General features: G+C 39.6%; 1 protein-coding gene across 11 annotated transcripts in view; it reads right to left on the reverse strand.

Annotated features, from left to right (window-relative positions):
• The window catches only part of LOC118234553 (afadin-like), a 210,204-nt gene that overhangs the window by 179,038 nt on the left and 8,984 nt on the right, over nucleotides 1-22,182 (reverse strand). For all 11 annotated transcript variants that reach the window (XM_035431235.1, XM_035431224.1, XM_035431207.1 and 8 more), the window contains 3 exons: nucleotides 3,491-3,686; nucleotides 2,612-2,724; nucleotides 553-713 (listed from right to left, as the gene is read on the reverse strand). In XM_035431235.1, the coding sequence (XP_035287126.1) occupies nucleotides 553-713; nucleotides 2,612-2,724; nucleotides 3,491-3,686 (470 nt within the window). The remainder of the gene's footprint in view (nucleotides 1-552; nucleotides 714-2,611; nucleotides 2,725-3,490; nucleotides 3,687-22,182) is intronic.

A 22,182-nucleotide genomic window follows, 5' to 3' on the forward strand; every position in this document is an offset into this window, starting at 1 on the left:
GTGCTTTTATCTTAACTTGGCTAGCTAGCGAGCAAAAATTATTATTGGATATAAGTCAACGTCCTTACGTTAGCTATCTATCGATACTTGATATACTAAGTTAGCTAGCTTGTGAAAATATATTTAAATGACTGAATAATAAAAAAATTATGCACATTTGTTTTGTTGTTTCCTAAAGACAACTGGCAAGTGTCACATTCAACCACCATGTTAATCCTTTAAACAGGAAACATTGTTCTTTTCTGTATAATAACATCATTGCATAACCACTATATATTGCTTTAATATTCTTAAATTTCTTATATGCTGAGATCCTTTAGCCCTTTGGTTTCACCCTCCCCCCCCCCCCAATTGCCACAGGTGACAATATTTTTTGTTGTACTTCTATCTGCATTAGAACAAAAACAAATATTTGTATTAAAAAATTGTCCCCAAGAATTGTGAGAGAATTGTGATCCCAATTATAAGTAAAAAAGAAATGTGATTGTCATTTTATCCAGAATTGTGCAGCTCTAATACTAATATTAGAATTTTAATTTTTAGCAGACCTACCCATCATCTCTGTTAAAAAGCAGGTTGTCTCTGTCAGGAACACGAACTGGGCCCTCGTTCTCTCTCCTTCTCTCTTTCTTCTTCTCTTTTTTGGACAGAGTCCTCTTGAAATTCTGAATCACACCCTCCTTTTCATGTTTCTCTGGACCATTGCTCATCTTCTGTGTATGTGGGACAAGGACACAAAGGGTTAAACAGAAGTAACACTAATGTGAAGTTCTGTTCTTTATAAATAACATGGAAAAAATCTGGCAGTTTACCTTACAGTTACATGTACCTTTTGTTTAAAAGGCACATGTAACTGTAAGGTAAACTGCCAGTGAGAATATGTTTTCTCCAAGGGGACATTTTTCTAGCAGCAGGTAACATTCAATATTTACTTTACTGCTAGAAAAATGTCCCCTTGGAGAAAACATATTCTAATTTAATTAAAATAACACATTTGGTATGTACTTTATAGTTTTAAAGGCAGAAGTTTAAAATTCTTGGTTTGGCCAACCACATTCCTTCTCTGTATTTTATTGTATGTAAGAAAAATTCCAGGTGCCTGTTAGGTCAGACCCATTTACATTCCCTTGTGCATCATAATGCCTGATCGGAAGATAAACAAAGCAGATTCAAAAGTAGGATGAATTGAAATTACTTTACAGCTCCACCCATTCATTTGCTTGGACAGGTATATGAAAATAATACTAAAAGTGAACAAGAACAGAGTGTACATTTGGCTTCACCGTCCTCAAAACAAAGACTGCCTTCCTCCTTCCCACGATTATACTTTTGAGCAAGCCACTGACCTATAATTGCTTCAGTTAATGTCCACCTGTGCACATGGATAAAATGTCTACTGCAAGTTGCTGGATACCAAATATAACATAAAAATATAGCATTCCAAAAAATGTAACATTTTTCAAATGTTCAGATAAAAACAGACACGATTTAGACCCATTTTGACACATTTAACACACCGCAGTCCTGACTGTATAATCTGTTTAGCAATTCTACCAAACAGCTTCATGAAAGATTAGAAAATAATAGAAACAACAGTAACTGTTTATTGTTTATATCTAAGTACCTCCAAGCTTCCGGAAAAGCCGAAGCAGTCAGCAATCTCACAGCATTTGAGAGTCAGTTTGCCCCCAGAAAGCAGTCACTCCCAACATTTCAGTTTCCCTGCAACTTAATGGTATTTTGGGGGACCTGGGGGCAAGGTGCAGGACACATTGTTTCTGAAGTGCGCTTAATTCTTGCAGTGACTAGTCTCTTAGTTGGGTACAGAATAATGCTTGAGAGCAAAGTATCCTCCTGAGGTCTAACTGGCCTGTGATAATATGATGATGAGAGTGAAATGGGGAGAGTGGACAGGAGCTGGGGATGGGTGGAAGCACAGAATATTACACTGCATTGTTCCCAAGATGGGACCATAAGCCTACTGCATAATACAGCATGGACTCCCATGGGCACACAGGTACAAATACACACATGCATTTTCACTAACACAGGTAGAAATACACAAAAACACCCAAGTAATAAACAACAGTGCTAAATTCCACAGACACACACTTCAACATTCTCATACAAACACACCTGCTTTCACATGTGTGTACATACAAGCGCACACACACACCTTGGACTATAGCAGCTGTTACACAACTGCATGCACCTACAGGAACCAGCAAACCTCCACACACATTCACACATAAACTTCCTGCTTTTTCTCCAACAGCACCAAAAGACCATATAGTTTCAGCTGGCAAACAAATGACCTTTTTCATTATTAATCTCAGAGTGCTTTAGAGATTAGGACAAATAGAAATAGGCAGAAAAGATGGGGGCTAGTAAGAAACACCTGTGTGAGATGCAACAGCCTTGGCAAGCCACATCTGAAAATGTATAGCACACTGACAAAAAACCCCCAAGCACCAGACATTCCTGTTCCTCCAGTCTATGAGGAAAATTAAGCAAATTTCTATGTGTGAGGGAATAAAACTGTTGTATAAATGGGTAATGGAGAAAAGGGGACTAGTATAAGAATTTCAGAAAGGCCTGCATCCAGCACCACCTTTGGGACAAAGTCATTTTCATTCTTCAGGACGAAGCGGCCCTCCCGGTCATCTCGGTTCCAATTGAGCTGCACCACAAGGGGCTTCTCACCAAGGTCTAGCTTCCGTTCCTCTGCACAAAAAATGAAATGACAGCCAGATATTTCACCTGCCTTTCAATTACAAAAAAACATCTGAAAAGCACTGTACTGTATACAATAAATACTAAGAGCACAGTCAATCAATGGCTCCAAATCACACTTCTTATCACTCAGACACACACACAGACACACACACATATCCATGTGAGAAATTATGAACACGGTAAAGGCACTTTATCCAGTCACTGGTTAGGGAGCTGGGAGGACGTATAGCTTCAACGACAAACCAGCCAACAATGAGGTACAGAAAATATAGGATTAGGAAAAGCAATTCAAGTGAGCTCCTGTTTTCATAACCATAACCACTAAAGAATAAAGTAGCTGTGAGAAGCCTGTCACTCCATGGTAATTTATTCAAAACATTTTCCCCTAAGCGTTAAAAACACCTGTGTGAACAGAACACTGAATTCATACAGCTTAATTCTCAAGTACACCTGCACTGGTCAGATCTGTACAGCTTTTTCATGTGTTATGCCATTTAGAAAACCCTGCAAAAATGTAAAATTATGACATGAACAATGATGGAACTATGGTGGAACAATATATATTCGAAAAAGAGGATCATGAACCAGCCAACTATAGTGTAAAGCGTATCCTCCAGATGTAGTTATAAAGGGGTGTATGGAACAAACATGGACTCGGGTCTATAGTGTAAAATTGGCATCAAGTTCCAGCCTGCTACAAGCTCTACCATGAAAAAGCGGCTGGTAGTGGGGAGTCACCAGGCCTCAGACTCACCACCACTGACGTTGACCTCATACAGCGAGTACTTGGGTAGGGACAGCATCCTCATGTCAGGCCGGAACTTCTCGGCCAGCGTCTCAATGACATCCTGTGTGGTGGCAGTGCTGGACACACGGACACATTTGGTGGCAAAGTTCCCCGCCACACGATCCTGGAAGTAGAATCGCATCACGCCATGGAACTCCAGGTCCTGAGGAACGAAACATAGCCTTAAATTACTGCTATAACTTTCATTCTCTTCCCTTCAAGCTGTTACTGGCATGACAAAAACATTACTCTGCATGGTGCTATAGTATGTAGCCTATATGAGGTGGCTGCCTGTTCTTACGAAAATGGATCTGTGATTCTGACATGCCCACTCCTCAACTGTACAATCATCCAGAACATGGCCAGAACATCATAGGCAAATACCACAGCCGTACCCTTTAGGTTATCTTTTCAAAATTATAAATCACTAACATACACTATCTCACATGGTTCTAAAAACTCAAGAGCATATTTCTTAAATTATTTTAGATAATGCATTGGGCCAGAGCTGGCTGCTACCAACTGCATCCACAGGTGGTGGATAACAGACAGTCCTTTACATATTGAAGGACAGTTACTAAATAAGCTGAGGCCACATGTGGACTGATGAGGAATAAGTAGTCACAAACCAACAACAGAGGTCAAGTGGCATCACTAACTCCACTGCAGAAACGCAATATATGCTGTACGATTTTCCTTGTCATGGTGAGTATAGGCCGACATCGAATAAACCAGCTGCATCATTGGGATCATGTGAAAGGCAGCCTCAACAGATCGAAACCTGGCAGTCCCCTGTAGCTCCATCCTCCCTGTAGTTGTCTAGTTTATCTCCTGCCACTGGAATATGGAGTCAAGATGTGATTCTTTGGGTTCTCACACAACAGACCCTGCAAGAAGGTGCAAGAGCCCTCCTGCTCTTTCCCCACAGCATTGAGAGAACACAGGGAAAAACAATGGGCTTCCCTTACCACTACAGCACCCACTAAAAGGGAGGAACCCACTTGAGAAACTGAAGCGGTTTGTGCTAAGGCCCCCATGCATGAGGAAAGGACTAGCCCATCTAAGACAGCTTCACTCCTCTATTCACACTACAAGAGAGGGTGGCCCATCATCCTGCACTGTGCACCCAAGATCCAGTTCCCACAGTCTCCTAGCCCTAATTCCAGCCTCCAGGAAATGACTCTGTAACATTTTCCTGGGCAGCCTGAATTATGGGCAAAATGCTGACTTCTGTGCTTCCCAAGGTCCTGGGCAAAAAGAGCACAGGCTAAAGGGCCTCCCACAGAACAAAACCAGAGAAAGAAAAGCCCTGGAAGAGGATGTGGGAAGTGGAATACTTCACACTAGCCATTTTCCTCATGGCCAAGAAGGAGTGACTGACAGAAGGTGTCCCCTTTTCATGTGTTAGTGGAAAAGCCAAAGGACTGCCAGTAACTAAACTGGTGTTCTTGGAGGTTAAACTGGCAGCCTCCCTTTATATCCTGACCACCACTTTTGAATATGAAACCATGTCCCTTTCCCTTCAAGGTGGTTGTATAAACCTATGGACACATCTACCCTGTGCCTGGGTTTAAGTGGACTGGCAATCCATGAACTGTAAACTCAGTCAAGAGAGTTCCCCTAAATGGACAGATGGCACTTACCACATGCAGTGCTTCCATTAACCAACCCCTTTCTCAAGTTGCTGTGAGGGAAAAGACCTAAGCCCTCAAATGAATTGCCCCCACTGAACAAAAGTGCTATTGGATCCATACACTACCACTGGGTGCTAGCCTGAACGGTTGCTGTCCGCAGACCCCATTGAGTGAACCCTGGCTACAAAAGCCAAAGCGGATTCCGGGAATTTAGCGCCTCCACACGTGGCAGCTAAGACATCTTAGAGGCACCTTGCTACCTCTGGGTTGTCTGGTACCTGAACCCATAGACAAAGCCCCTGCACACTGTGCAGGATTTGGGGGGACACTAGTGGAAATGAGCAGCCTTTCAGTTCACGAGTGCAACATTAACAAGGACAAAGCACTGCACCTTATCGTTTGGGACTGAAATCAGTGTCTCCATAGATTTGCTGGCCAGCAGGTCACAATGGGACCGTTCAAGCTGACATGGATTAGATGTTTTAAAATTTGTTGGTGAATTGTACATTTGTCTTTTTTATTATATGTAAATACATGGTAAATATTACATTTACAATAACAATGTCCTAATTGTTATACCATGTATTAAATCCTGTCCCCCCTCCCTGTGACAAATACCAAAAGAATGCCTTTGGGGCAATTAGGGCCATGATGGAGGTTGTTGAAATATAAATAAACCAGCAGTGTCCTGAAGAGTTTCCTCTTCTTTGAAAGTTTAATGACTTTACCACCCTCCAGAAGAGATACAGGACACCCAAACAATGGGCGCAGAGACCCCCGCATGGCAATATGCTGCACAAAAATCCTTTAAAATTCGAATACCATATTTGTAATTTAGTTGAAATCATTGAGTGAAATTCGTAATGTGTATATAGATGACGGTTGTTGAGTTCTGATAGTTAAAATCTCAATTTTCAGAATTAGGTTCAGTTTAAAGCGGAAACCAACGTGGTACAATTTGGTTTTGTTACATCTAAAATATTGCACCTGAAGGTGGAGACTGCAAACTTGCGAAAATTCATCTCGTCAGGAGTAGCTGAAAAACTTTCATGTTTCTTTCTTTCTTTGATAGCTGAGCTGGATTACCTCCAAACATAGTCATGTTTGATCTTTTTATGAAGGGCTTAAAACCAGGAAACTTTTCATAATAATATAGCCTAGTGCTTTAGCCCTGCTTCCAAAAAATATAAGGCCACTTAAATACGTAAATTTGCTTGTTTTCAGACAAGACAGTCCCCTTCTGCAAGGACAATCCCACACTTCACACCTCACCAAATCAGCGCAGCCAGGTTGACCCCCTCTCTCTCAGGAGGAACAAAGTAGCTCCTGGGTGCTTAAATGCACCCTGGTCCAAGCACTGGCACTTGCTGGACAATATTATCCCCTGACAACAGGATCGAAGTGAAGTCTTCATCACTCAAGATATGCGCAGGGCAAAGCATCAGCTCATCAGATCCAAAACTCAAAACCACAACACTAAGCAAAAACGTTCCAGATCGCTCAACTGTCAGGCCCTCAGATCCCTTGACATTACTGCCTCCGATTGTCACCACCTTGCTGAAAATCTTCCCTAACTGGACACCCAATCTGACCATCCAATAGCAGAAGAGGAAAGCTCCTGGGCAACCATTAGATCAACCATATATAAGGCAGCTTCTAAAACTATTGGATTCACCAGGAGTTGTTTTATCAGAAGTCTCCTGAAATATGCAACCTTATTGAAGAGAAGCATAAAGCCTGCTCTGCCTACCTCTCCAATTCCAAATCCTCCACTCTGTTCTCACATTGGAAAAGCATCTGTGCTGTGGACCATGGAGAATGAAGTGGTGGCTTAGAAAAGCCAAAGTTATGCAGTTATGCAGCCATGTCTGCCATATGCAGACACCAACAACTTGCATGCCTTCTACAATGCAATAAAAACTCAGACCATAAAAAGGAGCATCAAAAACACACAAAAACCACAAAAATGCAGCAATGCAATAAATAGCCACTGTAACTCTTAACCTACACAAATAAATGGCCTGTGCAGAGTGTCAGAATACAAAGCAATACATTAACACTTTCAAAATCTAGGCCTGCCATTAAAATTACTGATATCAAACTTACACCAAGTTAAAATAAAGAATATTGCCTACCTTAGCTAACACAAATGCAGCATGCTATATTCCAAAGCAATGCTGCTACCCAGTGCTTCCAAAATTCTATCAAGTAACTTGGCCCTATGTTTTTTCATCTTACCATGTGAACAGAATGTGGTCATTGAAAGCATGTGTGTCAAGGCAATGTATGTTTTTTTTTTAATTACTACACAATATGTTTAAAGAACTGCATACATGCAGTATTTTGGGTGTATGGGAAGCACATCTTGAATGAGACGCATGAATGAAATCGTTTTGTTTAGAAAATAGTGTTGAGAAAGAAGATATGTTATTGTTTAACATTACAGAAGAAATTATACTCTTGTATTTTGTAGGTGAAACCTCATCGGAATATCAAGCCTATAGTACATGATTGGGGCAAACATATGTCTGGATAGGTTTGTAAGATGAAATATGTATTTCAGAGGTTTATATGTAAGTTTATATGTATTTATTGAACCCCCCCTTTTTTCTATATGCTACTAGGGAAACGTCGTCACAATTAAGTATTCCATGCACTGTATGTATGGATGTATGCATTGACGTATGTGTGTGTGCAGCATTTAGAGTATTTTACACGTGCAAATGTTGGAAATGTTGAAGAGGTTGTACATTTTGTAAAATCAAGTTGACAAGCAAGCAAGCATAAGTCTTTTTGCAAAGTGTTCTGAGAAAGTGATAACAGTAATGCATGTAAATGTAGAACTATGTGTACACATACATGCAAACGTATATATCGTAGCCAGTCCCGGATGTACACTGCTGTGATTGGGAGGCAGAATGAGATTTTGGGGGGACGAAGTTGATCACATAATTCGTGATGAGTAGCACAGTGGATCTGGGTGTAAAAGAAGTAATTCTCGTGTGAATTTTTACAGTCTGATGAACGTTTACTGTTTAGCAGTAGATATATAAAGCAATGGCTGTGACAAACGGCAGGGTGGTTGAAATATAAGAGACTGGCACCATGAGAAACGCAACAGAAATCCCCCCAGTGTATGTACTCACTGATTTGATGGCCATCCAACGAGCGCTCATTGATAAAATTATCAGCAAGGTCCTTCAATGTGAGCTCCTGAGGTCGCAACTTGTGTACCCTTCTGATCTGCTCCATTTTCTGTTATTTCTTCTGAAATATTTGTGTTTATGAGGTTTATAAGGCATTTGGATACGCTTAGCTGTAGGTAAGACTCTGCTGTCTTCCTTAGGTAGATCACTGACCTTATGTGACAATTCGAGAAGGAAAAGTAGGTAACAGTTGTGAGAAACAGAACAGTTAGCATTGGCCAATATCATGCACAGACATATTTCCCAGCAATCTTTGCAAATCAGTAAATAACAGTAGTACCAAAGAAATGACCAGAAATTATTAAACTGAGTAGCTGAAACAATATTTGCAGAATGGGCATTTAGGTGAAGTGTGACATGATCACAGACTATTTCAAAGAAAATATACTGACCATGAGTGAGATGAGTGGTATTAGCTAGCTATCGTGTATATAGCTGTTGAAGGAAAGCATGAAATTGTGTAGAAGAACAGATGTACTTTTTCCACGTAGACTACTAGTAGTTATAATTATGAATGAGTCATGTTTTGAAATTTAATATATTTAATGGGGTGTTGCAGACAGTACAGACGTACAAATTGTAGGTCAGTAGATAGAGAACAGGGCGAGGGTAACATGTAGAAACGCGGCTGATAAGAACGTTTTGCCAAGTAAAGAAGTTGTTAGTATAGAAATGCTACAATGGTCAGCTGTTGTAACTGTTGCCATCATGAAATGTGTCGTCATGAAATGCATATACCCGGGTGGTCGTGCGTGACGTTTGCAATTTGTTTACGACGTGTGCATGTTTTCTGCTAGAAATGTTGTTACCAGTTATTTGTGGAATGTGACTGCATTCTGTCGCCCGGGATGTCAAGACATGAAAGTGAATGTTTGCATAAAAACATAATGTGTTTGAGAGGATATATAAAACAGTTACAATCTGTATATTGGCCTGTTATATCCTGTTTGTTGCATAACAACGGTCCAAGTCGAACTACCAATGAGAGTTTTGCGTAAGAACGGTAAAATAATATGCCCAAATGGCCGCGGTGATTAAGTCGATAAAAATCAATAAGTAATCATATACAGTCATTGTTGGTAACCCATTGTATAAGTGGAATAAACCCCTCCGGGCTGTCCCATTATTGAAAAATAATGTACTTCGGTGGTAGTATGGAGTTACAGAAAAATTCATACGACAAATGGACCGACGACGACGTTGCTTTTTCATACGTCAGCGGACTAATTTGCCTAATCTTTGCGGGTCTTTAGACCGCGGTGGAAACACAGACAACAATGGGCTGAAGGAACCTTTTAGTTCCTTGAAAAGTAGTTCCTGGGACTAAAAGTTCTGGGTACTTTGGGTGGAAATGCGGCTTAACTCTTCTTTCGGTTTGGGTGTGGTTTTGGTTTGCCTCCAGAAGAGGCCTCTTTCTAGCTGCTATTACCACTGAATAAGTATAAGAACTAGAAGGGAAACGTGGTCATGTGGTCCCATTCAATTCTATTCAATTCGATACTTCCGCATGTGGCACTACCGCAAGATGACTGCCACGGCCTGGAAATAGAATTATATGCTGAGGCTGCCATGTATTTCCTATAAGAGCTGTAGAAATTACTAGCTAATGTTAGCCAACGGCTATAAGGCTATTTTGATGACATCTTGTACATAGTTTATATTATGGTTTCATATCTCAAGCGTTGTTGGACTATAACATATGACAATGAAAAGTACTGTCCATACAGTTAGGCTATTTAATTTTGGGAGTAGCCTATAGCAGGTTTGTTTGCTAAATTGGTCACGCCATTGTCAGTCTAACAAGCTAAGCTGTTTAACTAAAAAATCATTTAGTAACTTGCCACTCCCGGCACATTTCTCCCATATTGTGATAGAATTTCTCAATACAGGCTGTACTGAAAACGCATTTTTATCATCAGATTGTATATTGCTGCAGATAGCCAGTAACATTGGGACAGACCTGGCAGTCGCTGGCTAGCTATTGGCCCCTGTCTCTCTGCACCGTTAAAATCACCCTTATTCACATTTACATAACCAAAACCAAGTTTCCCATGTGAAATAAGTTTTGACCATATACCAAATGTAGCCTACATATCATAAGTAGCTTATCACTTCAATTGAGAAATATCACAATGTCCAGGTTAAGCTACCAGCAAAACGTGCATGTCAGTAAAACTGCATTTAAGGTTGGGTACTGATTTCAACATAGGCTAATCTCGCCAGCAATAAACTACACAATGATAGTTTATTCTGTCAATATAGCCGAATTGTAACATTCTGGGGCTTCAAAATAGGCTTTTTTTCCCATTGTGTGCATTTCCATCATGATTTCTCAATATTTAGGCCTATTAGATAGCCTTGAAAGGCAGATCCACGGATAGTCTGACAGCGGCGAGACTTGCGGGGAGCCCGTCAGAACTACCAAAGACAGCCGATGGATTTTGAAAAATCTACAAGGATGTCTAGTCTGAAAATTGACAGTATTAATTTATACTCGTTTTAAGTGACCTGCGAAAGATTAGCTATAGACCAGTGTTAAAGTTTGCGGGTAGCCTTATACACAGACGGTAGTGGTTGGGTGGCTCTTTAAAGCGACTGGAAAAAACCTATGGTGACAGCTTACTAGGAGCAGCTCCGTGGGACAAAAAAGAATGTGCGCATCTGAGATTGACTGACCATCAGTGTAGTTGGTGGTCACTGAGTGTTAACCGATATTCTGCACTATGCTATGATGCTATGCTTGAACTAACTGACTTAGCTAGCTAGCAAAGCTAGCTAATTTATTATAAATTAGCCGCTGTCGCTAGCTGCAAATTACTCGGCAGCCATTACACTGTACAAAAGTGACAAGCTGACCACGTTCACGTGCCATGTCACCTTGGCCAATCAGAGAATTTACTGTGGGCCATGGAAAAAGCGCCCTTTTTTTTGAAGGCAGTTTCCCTCCTAGTTTTTATGTAGTTCATCAGTTATTTCATATTTGCGGCATCACCAGATCATTTAAAATTATTACAATATAGCCTCGGCTTTTGGCATAATAATGGGACTCCAGTTCAACACCTGGGTTGATGCATTTATCCATTTTTTTAATTCAGCACCCTGAGATTCACAGGAGACCCTCCTCTTCCTTCTTGTTCCTCCTTTCCTGCCTAGGTTGCACAAGTCATACAAGACACTATCACACCCTGTTAAATTACATTACATAACATTATAGGCATTTAGCAGACGCTCTTATCCAGAGCGACGTACAACAAGTGCATAGGTTCATGATGTAGAGGTGCAAAAGAAACACTAGAGTGAAGTAAGGATCGTAGTGCCAGAAGTGACCACATCGATCAGGACTCCAACCCTGTAGAGCAGGCATGTCAAACATACGGCCCGCGAGCCGGACCCGGCCCGTTGGATGATTTAATCCGGCCCGGCATAAATTTCTGAGTATGTCAAAAAAAGAAGCGAGTCTCTAGCTCATTTCTATCAAAAGTTATGATTTTTTAAAATAAATACAAACCAAATGCTCCCTCCGGCCGCGGGAGGGCAGTAAATGTGTAAAAGAGCTCACGTCCAGCATGCGGCATTGACACGAGTTAGTACTAAAAATAAACCGGCAATCTTGCTTCACAATTCACCACTACTAAACAAGTTATCGGTCAACACACCCTTCCCAAAATGGCACTGTCAAAAAAAAGAAAAGTGGACACGGAGTGCAGAGTTTTCAAGGAAAAATGGACTGAGAATTATTTATTCACAGAAGTGAATGCAAAACCAGTGTGCTTGGTATGTAATCAGCAAGTTGCAGTGTTCAAAGAGTTTAATATTCGGCGCCACTATGAGACTCATCATAAAGACAAGTATGACCACTTGAAAGGACAAATAAGGAAAGACGAGATAAACAAATTGGTGGCTGGTCTGAAGAAACAGCAGTCTACTTTTACGCGCAGCCGCGATATCGCTGATGGGGCTGTAAGAGCCAGCTGCATTATTGCCAACGAGCTGGTGCAGGCATCCAAGCCATTTTCTGATGGGGAGTTTGTAAAAACATGCATGCTGAAGGCTGCAGAAGTCGTGTGCCCTGAAAAGCGACCTGCCTTTGCCAATATTAGTCTAACGAGGAACACTGTCGCAGATCGGGTGACAGAACTCTCAAGTGACTTGACAGGCCAAATGAAAGAGAAAATCAAGTCATTTATCGCATTTTCAATTGCAATAGATGAGAGCACCGATGTCACAGATATTGCTCAACTGGCCATATTCGTTAGAGGTGTTGATGAAACTTTGACCATCACCGAGGAGCTGCTTGAATTGGTGCCCATGAATGACACCACAACAGCAGATGACATTTTCAGCGCTCTCGTTGGAGCGCTGGACAAGGTGGGAGCGGACTGGTCCCGTGCCGTGAGCCTGGCTACCGACGGTGCGCCATCAATGGTCGGGAGAAAGGCAGGCGTTGCCACAAAATTCCGTGACAAAGTACAGACCGCAAATGGAGGACAAGAGTTTTGGGCATTTCACTGTATTTTGCATCAGGAGGCGTTATGTTGCAAAACACTGCAAATGGACCATGTTATGAGTGTGGTTGTGAAAACTGTCAATTTCATCAGAGCGCGCGGTCTAAATCACCGTCAGTTTGACACATTTCTCAGTGATAATGTCATTCATGCTGGCCTACCATACCACACTGACGTGCGGTGGTTAAGCAGAGGTGCAGTACTCAAGCGCTTCTTTGAGCTACGAGGGGAAATTAGACAGTTCATGGAGAAGAAGGGACGCCCAGTAAAGGAACTTAAATGCAAGGAATGGGTGCAGGATCTTGCGTTTATGGTTGATATTACACAACACTTGAATACACTTAACACTACATTGCAGGGCCGTAACAGAGTTGTCACTCAATATTACGACAGCATAAGTGCGTTCAAGATGAAACTGTCACTGTGGGAGACGCAGCTATCCAACGGTGACACCGCGCATTTCTCTTGTCTCACAGCTGTGCGTCCGGAGGCACCGGACCGTCCCAATAATGATTTGGAAAAATATAAAGACAACATAACAGATTTGCTGCGAGAGTTTGAGCAGAGGTTTCAGGTATTCAGTGAACTTAAGAACAAATTTGGCTTTTTTCGCTCGCCATTTACAGTGAAGCCTTCTGATATGCCAGCTGACATTCAACTCGAGCTTATTGACTTGCAGTGCGATTCCGCTATGAAGGATAAATTTGGGTCCGTGGGATTGGATACGTTTTATCAATATCTCGTGCCAGGTTACCCCAAATTAACAGCCATGGCTGCAAAGGTTCTATCCATGTTTGGGACTACTTATCTTTGTGAACAGGTGTTCTCCGTAATGAACAATAATAAAACAAAGCAGCGCTCAAGGTTAACAAATAAACACTTGAATGACATTGTTAAATGTGCTGCTAATATCGATACACTTGTGAAGGCAAAAAGATCCCAAGTTTCAGGAGCCAGCAGCAGCAAGTAGACTGCAGGAGTGCAGTGAGAGAGAAAAAAAGTGTGATGACACGAAATTTGTTTGCACTCATGAATACAGATCATTAAAAATAAGATTAATCTGGTTTCATATTAAAGACAATTAATATTGTGCAGTATATTCTCAGCTTCAGTAGGCCCAGCCTAGTAGTTTGATCTGATGTAGTCTAATCTTATTGCCCATGCACTGCTATAACTTTTATTTTGTATTTCTTTTTTTATTTATTTCAAAGCAGTATGACAATTAAGGCGAAAATATTTTTTTCATAGCTCCCACTTGAGTTTGTTTAGTGTGGTGAGTTGGTTCAGGTGTAAAACTGCATTCACTTAACTGTTAAAATAAACCAGTTGTTAACACATTCACCGCCTAACATGAAATCATTTTTTTTTTCCATTGTTTGTGAATAAATGTGTTGTGCTTAGAAAAGATCCCTTGTCATCCGTGATTATAATATGTAGGGTAGGCTACAAATGTAGGCTGAATGATAAAGCATAGTACTGAAAAACAAAGCTAAATATTTGGAGTTGACATTCTTTTACTGATCCGGCCCACCCGAGAACAGAAAGTCTGGATCCGGCCCCAGAGCCAAACTGAGTTTGACATGCCTGCTGTAGAGTAAGCTTGTTCAGCAAGCAAGACTCCTACCAAGTACAAACTAGCACTGGAATCACACCTAATCAAACAGAAAACAATCCTGCCAGATACACTAACATAATCATTATCCTAACTAGGTACAGTGAGCTGAACTATAGGCTAGGGAGGGCTGGGGAGAGGTGCAGCCTGAAGAGATGAGTCTTCAGTCTGCGTTTGAAAGTGGTGAGATTCTCTGCTGTTCTGACCGTCACGGCCAGGACAGACAGCAGACGGGAGCGGGAAGTACAGACGCGAAGAGGGGGAGGTGCCAAGCGTCCAGAGGTGGCAGAACGGAGAGGTCTGGCTGGTGTGTAGGGTCTGATGATCCTCTGAATGTAAATAATTTGTAACATGCTATTCATTGTGTCAGTCCTTATTGCTATAATTTTTATTCCTGTTTTAGTTCATTGACAATCTGTGATTATGGTAGTTCATGGACACTAGGTTGCATGTATTTTTATTACTTCTGGTCAACATCAATTATTCAAATTTTTTAATGTAAATACATACTATGCAGGATTTTTTTACTTTAAAATATTGTAAAATAATGATGCTAAGGCATATCTATGATGCACTGGCAATCTCAGTCTTTACATTATTTTTTGCCAAATTTGTGCACCTTCTAACTATAGCCTATTTATTACTCTAATATGAGTTTGGGATGTTTCTGGGCAGGCGTTCTTTTCTGTGTAGGGAAGGGTGGCCGTGATTTGGGTTTCCAGCGAAGTGTTTGTTGCTGGTTACCTGCTGCGATGGCAGATGCTCAGAAGACCATATACAGTGAAGCAAAAAAGAAAAGCTGACAGGGCTTGTTCAAAAACTAGAGCCAACCTTGGAATTGCTTTGCTCAGTGGTGTCATCAAGTGACACAGCGACACAGAGCTGGCCTGTTTGCTGTTGGACCTGTAAGTAACATCACTTTTAACTAGTTACGTTAGGTGGCTAGATGCCTGAGCTTGAGTAGCTTTTGAATCAAATTCTGTTCTCCCATAAAGATGTCCTCCCCCCCCCATGGGAACTGCTGTTACTGTTTATACAACTTAGCTAGCTCAGTAATTCATCTGCATTTATTTCAATCAGGGGAACTGAATTCAATACAGCATGTATGCTATCTAGCTACGTTAGCCAACTTCACTAACAAAGCTAACTAAGTCTCTAATCAATGGCTTAGTAAAAATTTATTTTTTTATGCAAAGCAACGTTCATAAGTTGCAATACACCCACCCATTGAATTATTGAAGATGATGATAAATGAATATTTACTAAACTTTCAACATATTATTTCAAACTATATACCTCCGAAATATAACAATGTAATATTAGATTGCATTACATTTTATTTAGCAGACACTTTTATCCAAAGTGGCACACAATAACTGCATACTGAAGGTTGTTGGAACACCTACAGAACACAGGTCTGATAGCTACAATTCACAATAAGTACCAGTCATCCATTGGCATGAACATACATGTTATATTGCATTTGAGAAAAAGATGGTAATAATATGGATAGGCTATGGATAACTTCATGAAAATGTCATTCACTTTTCTATTAGCTAGCTACAGACACATGGCCTGCTGACATTACATATTCCACACAGGATTCCATGTTTACATCCCAATTCTAAAACTAAATTTCCATAATACCTAAATACCAAAGGAGGAAAAACACAAAATTGTTGCAACAACCCTACGGAATAGCTACCTTACGATTTTCCCTACTCGCTAAGGGGTGCACTCAGTGTAAAAATCATTATAACACTGCCTAATTACTGTTACCATCAATATGGAATTATTCATGTTGCTCCCACACCAACCTAATTTAAAAAATATTACAAAATCATATGTTTCTTGAAATAAAGTACACAACTGAATCAATTCCAACAGTTGCATTTCTAAATTACAGCATTTTTGTAATATAGGCCATGGGGAAAATGTATCCCTATTACCGGCACACCGAGAAAATCACAGAAATGTGCAAAACAAGACAAGAAACAAAATGGAAAGAAAAGGTTCAAAGAAATAAAAAGTAATTACTTCAGTCATAAAGAGCAGGGAAAGCAAAGCACACAAATCGGTTATATACCAGCAGATCTCATGTAGTCTATTCAGTTTATTTGAAGTCTCAGTTTCACTGAAAAACTGAAAATATGTTGGAGGCATTATCTCCGTTCTAAACCATTTCTAAATCATTTCTATAACTACAATAGCCACTATTGTCCATCCCCACCCTGAAGTCTTTATCAGTTTCATCACACGAATGTAATGAATTAATTTTATGTGATTATGAGGGAAACAATTCAAGCCATTCAAAGTCAGTCATACAGAAGCTCAAACGCATGCCAGTGGAGAGCATGAGACAACACCTGATGCCTCTGGGGTTTTAGTGAAGAAAGATGGCACAAACTGCCAGTATTTCTTTACTTATTCGAAAAAGAAAGCACAAATGTCAGTAATAATTACCCGTTTCAATTACATTCATAACTTAATTGAGTTGGATAAGTTGATTTTTACTACCATTAGTCTATCATAAATTAGGCTACTACATCGAAACTTCCATGTAGCCTACTGTAGTAAGACAATGTATTGACCTGTGAATTAAGTTAGGGTAAACGTCCCTATTAAGCCCACGTACCATATAAGCCCACTTGCAACTTCTGAGTCAAATTTAAAAAAACTACATCATCATTTTTTGCTGTGTGATGTTTTTTCGAATGAAGCTGCTTGTTACGTAAATGGAAAGTACTCACTTGTTATCAAAATTTAAGTGATTAGTGTTTTGAATGAGACATATGTTAGAATATTACCTGAATTAGAAATATTGTGTCTTTTGAAATCAAAATATGAGTTTTAGCACGCTAGCAAACAGACCACATGCTGCATCAATACAGTAGCTACATAGTATGGTTCATTGCAATGACATAAAGCATGATAAGCATGTATAGTTTATATTTTTGTATGCAGTTTATATTATTATACTGTTAAATAGACAATAAATGTGTATGTTTATCTTTATTTATTTTTTAATTAACATTTTTACCTGGTGGGCTTAAAGGGGACTCTAGCAAAAAAATCACACTGTCTGAGGTGGATGTAAATGAGTATAGCTAATTACTTCTCTACATGATCAATTTATACTTTTCATATTATGTTAGTGCACCATATATAGATTTATTTCATATAGTTGTTTTTTAATGTCATGTGAGTAGAATCAAATATTCTGTCTTTTAACCATAAATTCACTGATGCTCCCTTTAAGCCCACCTGTTCCCATTAAGCCCACTTCACTGTGTTTCAATGGGGATTTTCTCCCTTTTGACCTTTGAAACATTTTCCTCCCTAATTTTGACCTCACCTGATGAATCAGCTCCATAATTCAGATAATTAATACCCATATTTAAATATCAGTGATATTGCATAGATCAATTCATTCTGGATAGGCCTGTATTCTATCTTAACGTTAGCAATAATTTTTTAATCTTTACTTTTCAGATGAGTTTTAGTTTAAGATGACTAAAACACGAAAGAACTACAGTTCATGCCCACGCATGATAGAAGCGCAAGTTCATCCTCTGCAAAGCAGGGCTGTAGGGACCTGGACCATTCTATTTGCGCAATCATGAGGTCATTGAAAATCTACAAAAATAAGATGAAAGCCATGAACGACTTGCTAGCGTAAGACAAAGACAACCACAACATGGGCTAAAGATTGAAGCAAACAAATAAAATAAAGCTTAGACCACCCTATAACCTGTTATGTTACACTACTAAGATGGAGCATGGAGCAAATGATAGCCTTACTAAAACGATAAAATCACCTCAAAGAGCATAGGCCTACGTTTAGTCTAGGAGAAAGTAGAAATTGAAGAAATGTTGACATCTTTCTTGTTTATTTTGTTTAAGTTATAGGCTAATGATACATGAGCTTCAATATGTTATGACTGATGTCTCCTCATAATGAACTGTATGTTTTAATGTTACTCCACAATGAACTTAATGGTTTTAAAATGTGTTTTTACAATGTTTTCAAACTACTATCCTAAATGTGATTAACATTTGAAAAGTTATTGTTTAATTGTAAATCCTGAAATTGACTCATTTACTATCCTTAGTACATTAGTATTGAACTTAAAATTGTTTTTCATTCAGTCAGTCGGTCTTCAGAAATCTTCATAAAAACACCTGCACTTTCAACCAGCTGACTGGACCAGAAATTTTGGCCAATTTCAAATGCCAACAGCGCACCATAGGATAGAGATACAGACAAAATGACAACACATATTGAAAGATGAAGTACTGAAGAGTAATTTCCACTATAGTTTTGATTTTGTTCGTAAATAGTTTTTTGGCTACATTCCAAAGAAGACATGTTGTAAGTTTAGCTTTTTCTGTGTTGACAACACAGCAAAAAGGCTGGTCATGCCTATTTCAAATGCCATTTATAGGCCATAGGATAGGATTGGAGACAAAATGAAAATAGCTATTGAGAGCTAAGAGATTACAGATTTGAATAGAACAAGTTTGTATTGTTAAAGGAGTACCATGGTGATTTTCACACTTTCTCGGTTTTATGTGCTATTTGCACAAGAGGCATTGAAGAAACACAATGAGCAAAGTATTAAATATGTCCGTTCTGTATTTTTGGAGAAATATGCGTTTTAAATTCATCATCCTATTTTCAACCGGTTGAGAAAGTTGTCATTTTTCTACGTCACGAATACAGTAACCACTCCTATTTCCACGCCCCGTAAAGAAATCTGACAGGACACACCGTCCTGCTGTTCAGACAATGCAAATATTTGACTAACGTTAGGTTCACTTAAATTAGAGTGCCTTTAGATTATTTCTGGTTATATTCATTTAGCTAGCTAGCTAACGTTAGCTAGCTAGGAGGTTTGCTTTCATAAGGCAATGCTATCGATAACGTTAGCTTGCTAGTTTGCTTTTATGAGGACGTTATAGTTGTGCTTTCATCTTAACTTTGCTAGCTAGATAGCAAAAATTATAACTGGATATAAGTCAACGTTCTTACCTTAGCTATCTATCGATACTTGATATACTACTAAGCTAGCTAGCTTGTGAAAATTCAGTCTCCCAAAGAGAGCGCGTATCATGGGGGTAGCTATGGTAACCGGGCACGGTCTGTCAATCATAGCTAACTGACAGTTCTCATTACCACGCCCAGACGGTTCGGGTGAATTTTTATAGTGGGAAATTTAGGCTTAGAAAAATACGTTTTAAAGTACATTGAAATGACTGAAGAATAAAAAAATTATGCACATTTGTTTTGTTGTTGCCTGAAGACAACTGGGAAGTGTCACGTCCAACCACCATGGTACTCCTTTAAGATTTTTTAAATATATATTTATTTATCAACAAATCATCAAGTGGGCTTATTTGGAACACCCATGGGCTTAAAGGGTACGTTAGGTACCCATTAAGCCCATGCCAGACTTTTGACATATTTTGACTAATTAAACAATAAAAACATTAGAAATTGGTATAAATGAATTATTGACACTTCAAATGAGAGATTAGACTTTCATTATAACTAAAATGTTCTCACTTAAATTGGGGCAGTATACATGAAAAATGTCTGAAAAGCGGATTTGGTGGGCTTAATAGGGACGTTTACCCTATATGTTCATTGTTTTACAGCATTGCAAAAGGATGCATTTATCTTATTGATAACAGATCATTTCATTTCTAACAAGATCTTACATGTAATAAATGAAAAGTTCAATTAATTTGGCCATAGCCTATTTCTGCATTAAAAATGAACACAAAAACAAATAGCAACGCAAATAGCCTACTATACAGACCAATCTGGTATGTGCTTATAATAAATGCATGTGACCAGGTGGCTGTTTCTTTTCCATTATTCAGTGGGTATAAGACTCAATAGCGCGTAAGCCATCCAATCATCAAATGGCGACTTCAGCAGCACTGTACAAAACGTTATTGACCGTGTAACATTTATATGATGTGTTACATTTATACCGACTCTCCCCTATATCCTAAGTGAAACTAACATGGATGACGTTATCCTATAGACTGTGCTCAAAACTATCTGACTGTTGTTAAGTTTCACAGTCTAACCACAATGTTTGCTGAATAACTGTTTATAGACGTAAATTTCACTCAAATACACACAAAAATCTTATGGGTAACAAGCGTGTCCCCATTTACAGGCTGTTGCTATAATGTATTTTCCTCTCCTTTCCCGAAAAATAAGAGCAGCAGCAATTTGACAGCACGGCACTGTTTTAGTTTGTTAGTGAGTCCCACGGTTGAGGTGTTAACTGTCAGATATGGTTTGGAGTGCTCACATTTGCCACCTGATGGTGGTTGTTCAAACAACAAGTTCTTCCTGTGTAAAAACAAAAAAAATATGTGCAGACTTGCCTCTGTCAGGAAGATGTCTAGCGGTGGCAGTACCAAATGAAACCCAAAACCACCGTACATGAATGAGCACATATTTCGGTATGTGTACCACAATGTGTCGCAAAGTTTTTTCAATATTTTTCAATGTGATATCAATGGTGAGAATGGGTAACCTCACCTCTTCTGCACTGACCCTGAGCACCGGAGCCCCTTAGGGCTGCGTACTCAGTCCCCTCCTGTACGCCCTGTTCATGCACGACTGTGTGGCCACACGCAGCTCCAACACCATCTTTAAGTTTTCAGACGACACCACCATCCTGGGTCTCTGCCAAAACCCTCATCAATTTCTACAGGTGCACCATTGAGAGCATCCTCACTGGCTGCATTACTGCCTGGTACGGCAGCTGCTCCGCTGCTGCCCGCAAAGCCCTCCAGAGGGTGGTGAAGACAGCGGAGCGCATCATTGGCTGCCACCTCCCCTCTGTGCAAGGCATCTACTACACACGATGCCCTAGGAAAGCACAGAAAATCATAAAAGACTACAGCCACCCAGGTTATGGTCTGTTCTCGCAGCTGCCGTCTGGCAGACGCTACCGGAGCATCCGGGCACGGACGACCAGACTCACAAATAGATTTTCCCCCCAGGCCATCAGGCTTCTCAACCAGCAACATTAATCTCAGGGATCACATTGATCACATGACCTCCTATGGATGCTCCTTCACTTCCTATGTATGTTCAATGTACATTATCACAATGTTATGCACACATTCATCAACACTCCTGCACTTTATATGTTTAATATTTAAATATTTAATACTCCTGTTCTCATTGTCCATATCTCCCATCTGTACAGGCTGATACTGCTGCCAATGTTTAATATTATGTATATTTTTGATATTTTTTGATATTTTTGTCTGTCTTGCTTCTACGTAGTTGCTGCCTGCCATGTCATGTCATAAGAATTTCTTTGCTCAGAATGACCTTGTGTTATACTTTGATGTTTCCACTTAAACCATCCTAAAAAGCTAATTTGTATGCTTGATAATAGACAAAAAGCCTTTTATTAATTTTGGTAGAGGTTCTGGATAGGTTTTTAAACTCCTAGATACCTTATACCCCTATACTGATTAAAAGATTAAAATGATACACATGAAAATTATGTAATGAGTCAAAACAGAAATATTATTATGATTTACAGCAATAAACAATGTAGATATTTTGGATAGATTTGGAGACACTAAGGGACATTAGGTTAAACCACTTACTTTTTGCTTCATAGATCTTTATTAGCTCTGCATATCACCCTCAGATATTGCA

This window comes from Anguilla anguilla, chromosome 1, assembly GCF_013347855.1.
Source record: "Anguilla anguilla isolate fAngAng1 chromosome 1, fAngAng1.pri, whole genome shotgun sequence".
Taxonomy (NCBI): Eukaryota; Metazoa; Chordata; class Actinopteri; order Anguilliformes; family Anguillidae; genus Anguilla; species Anguilla anguilla.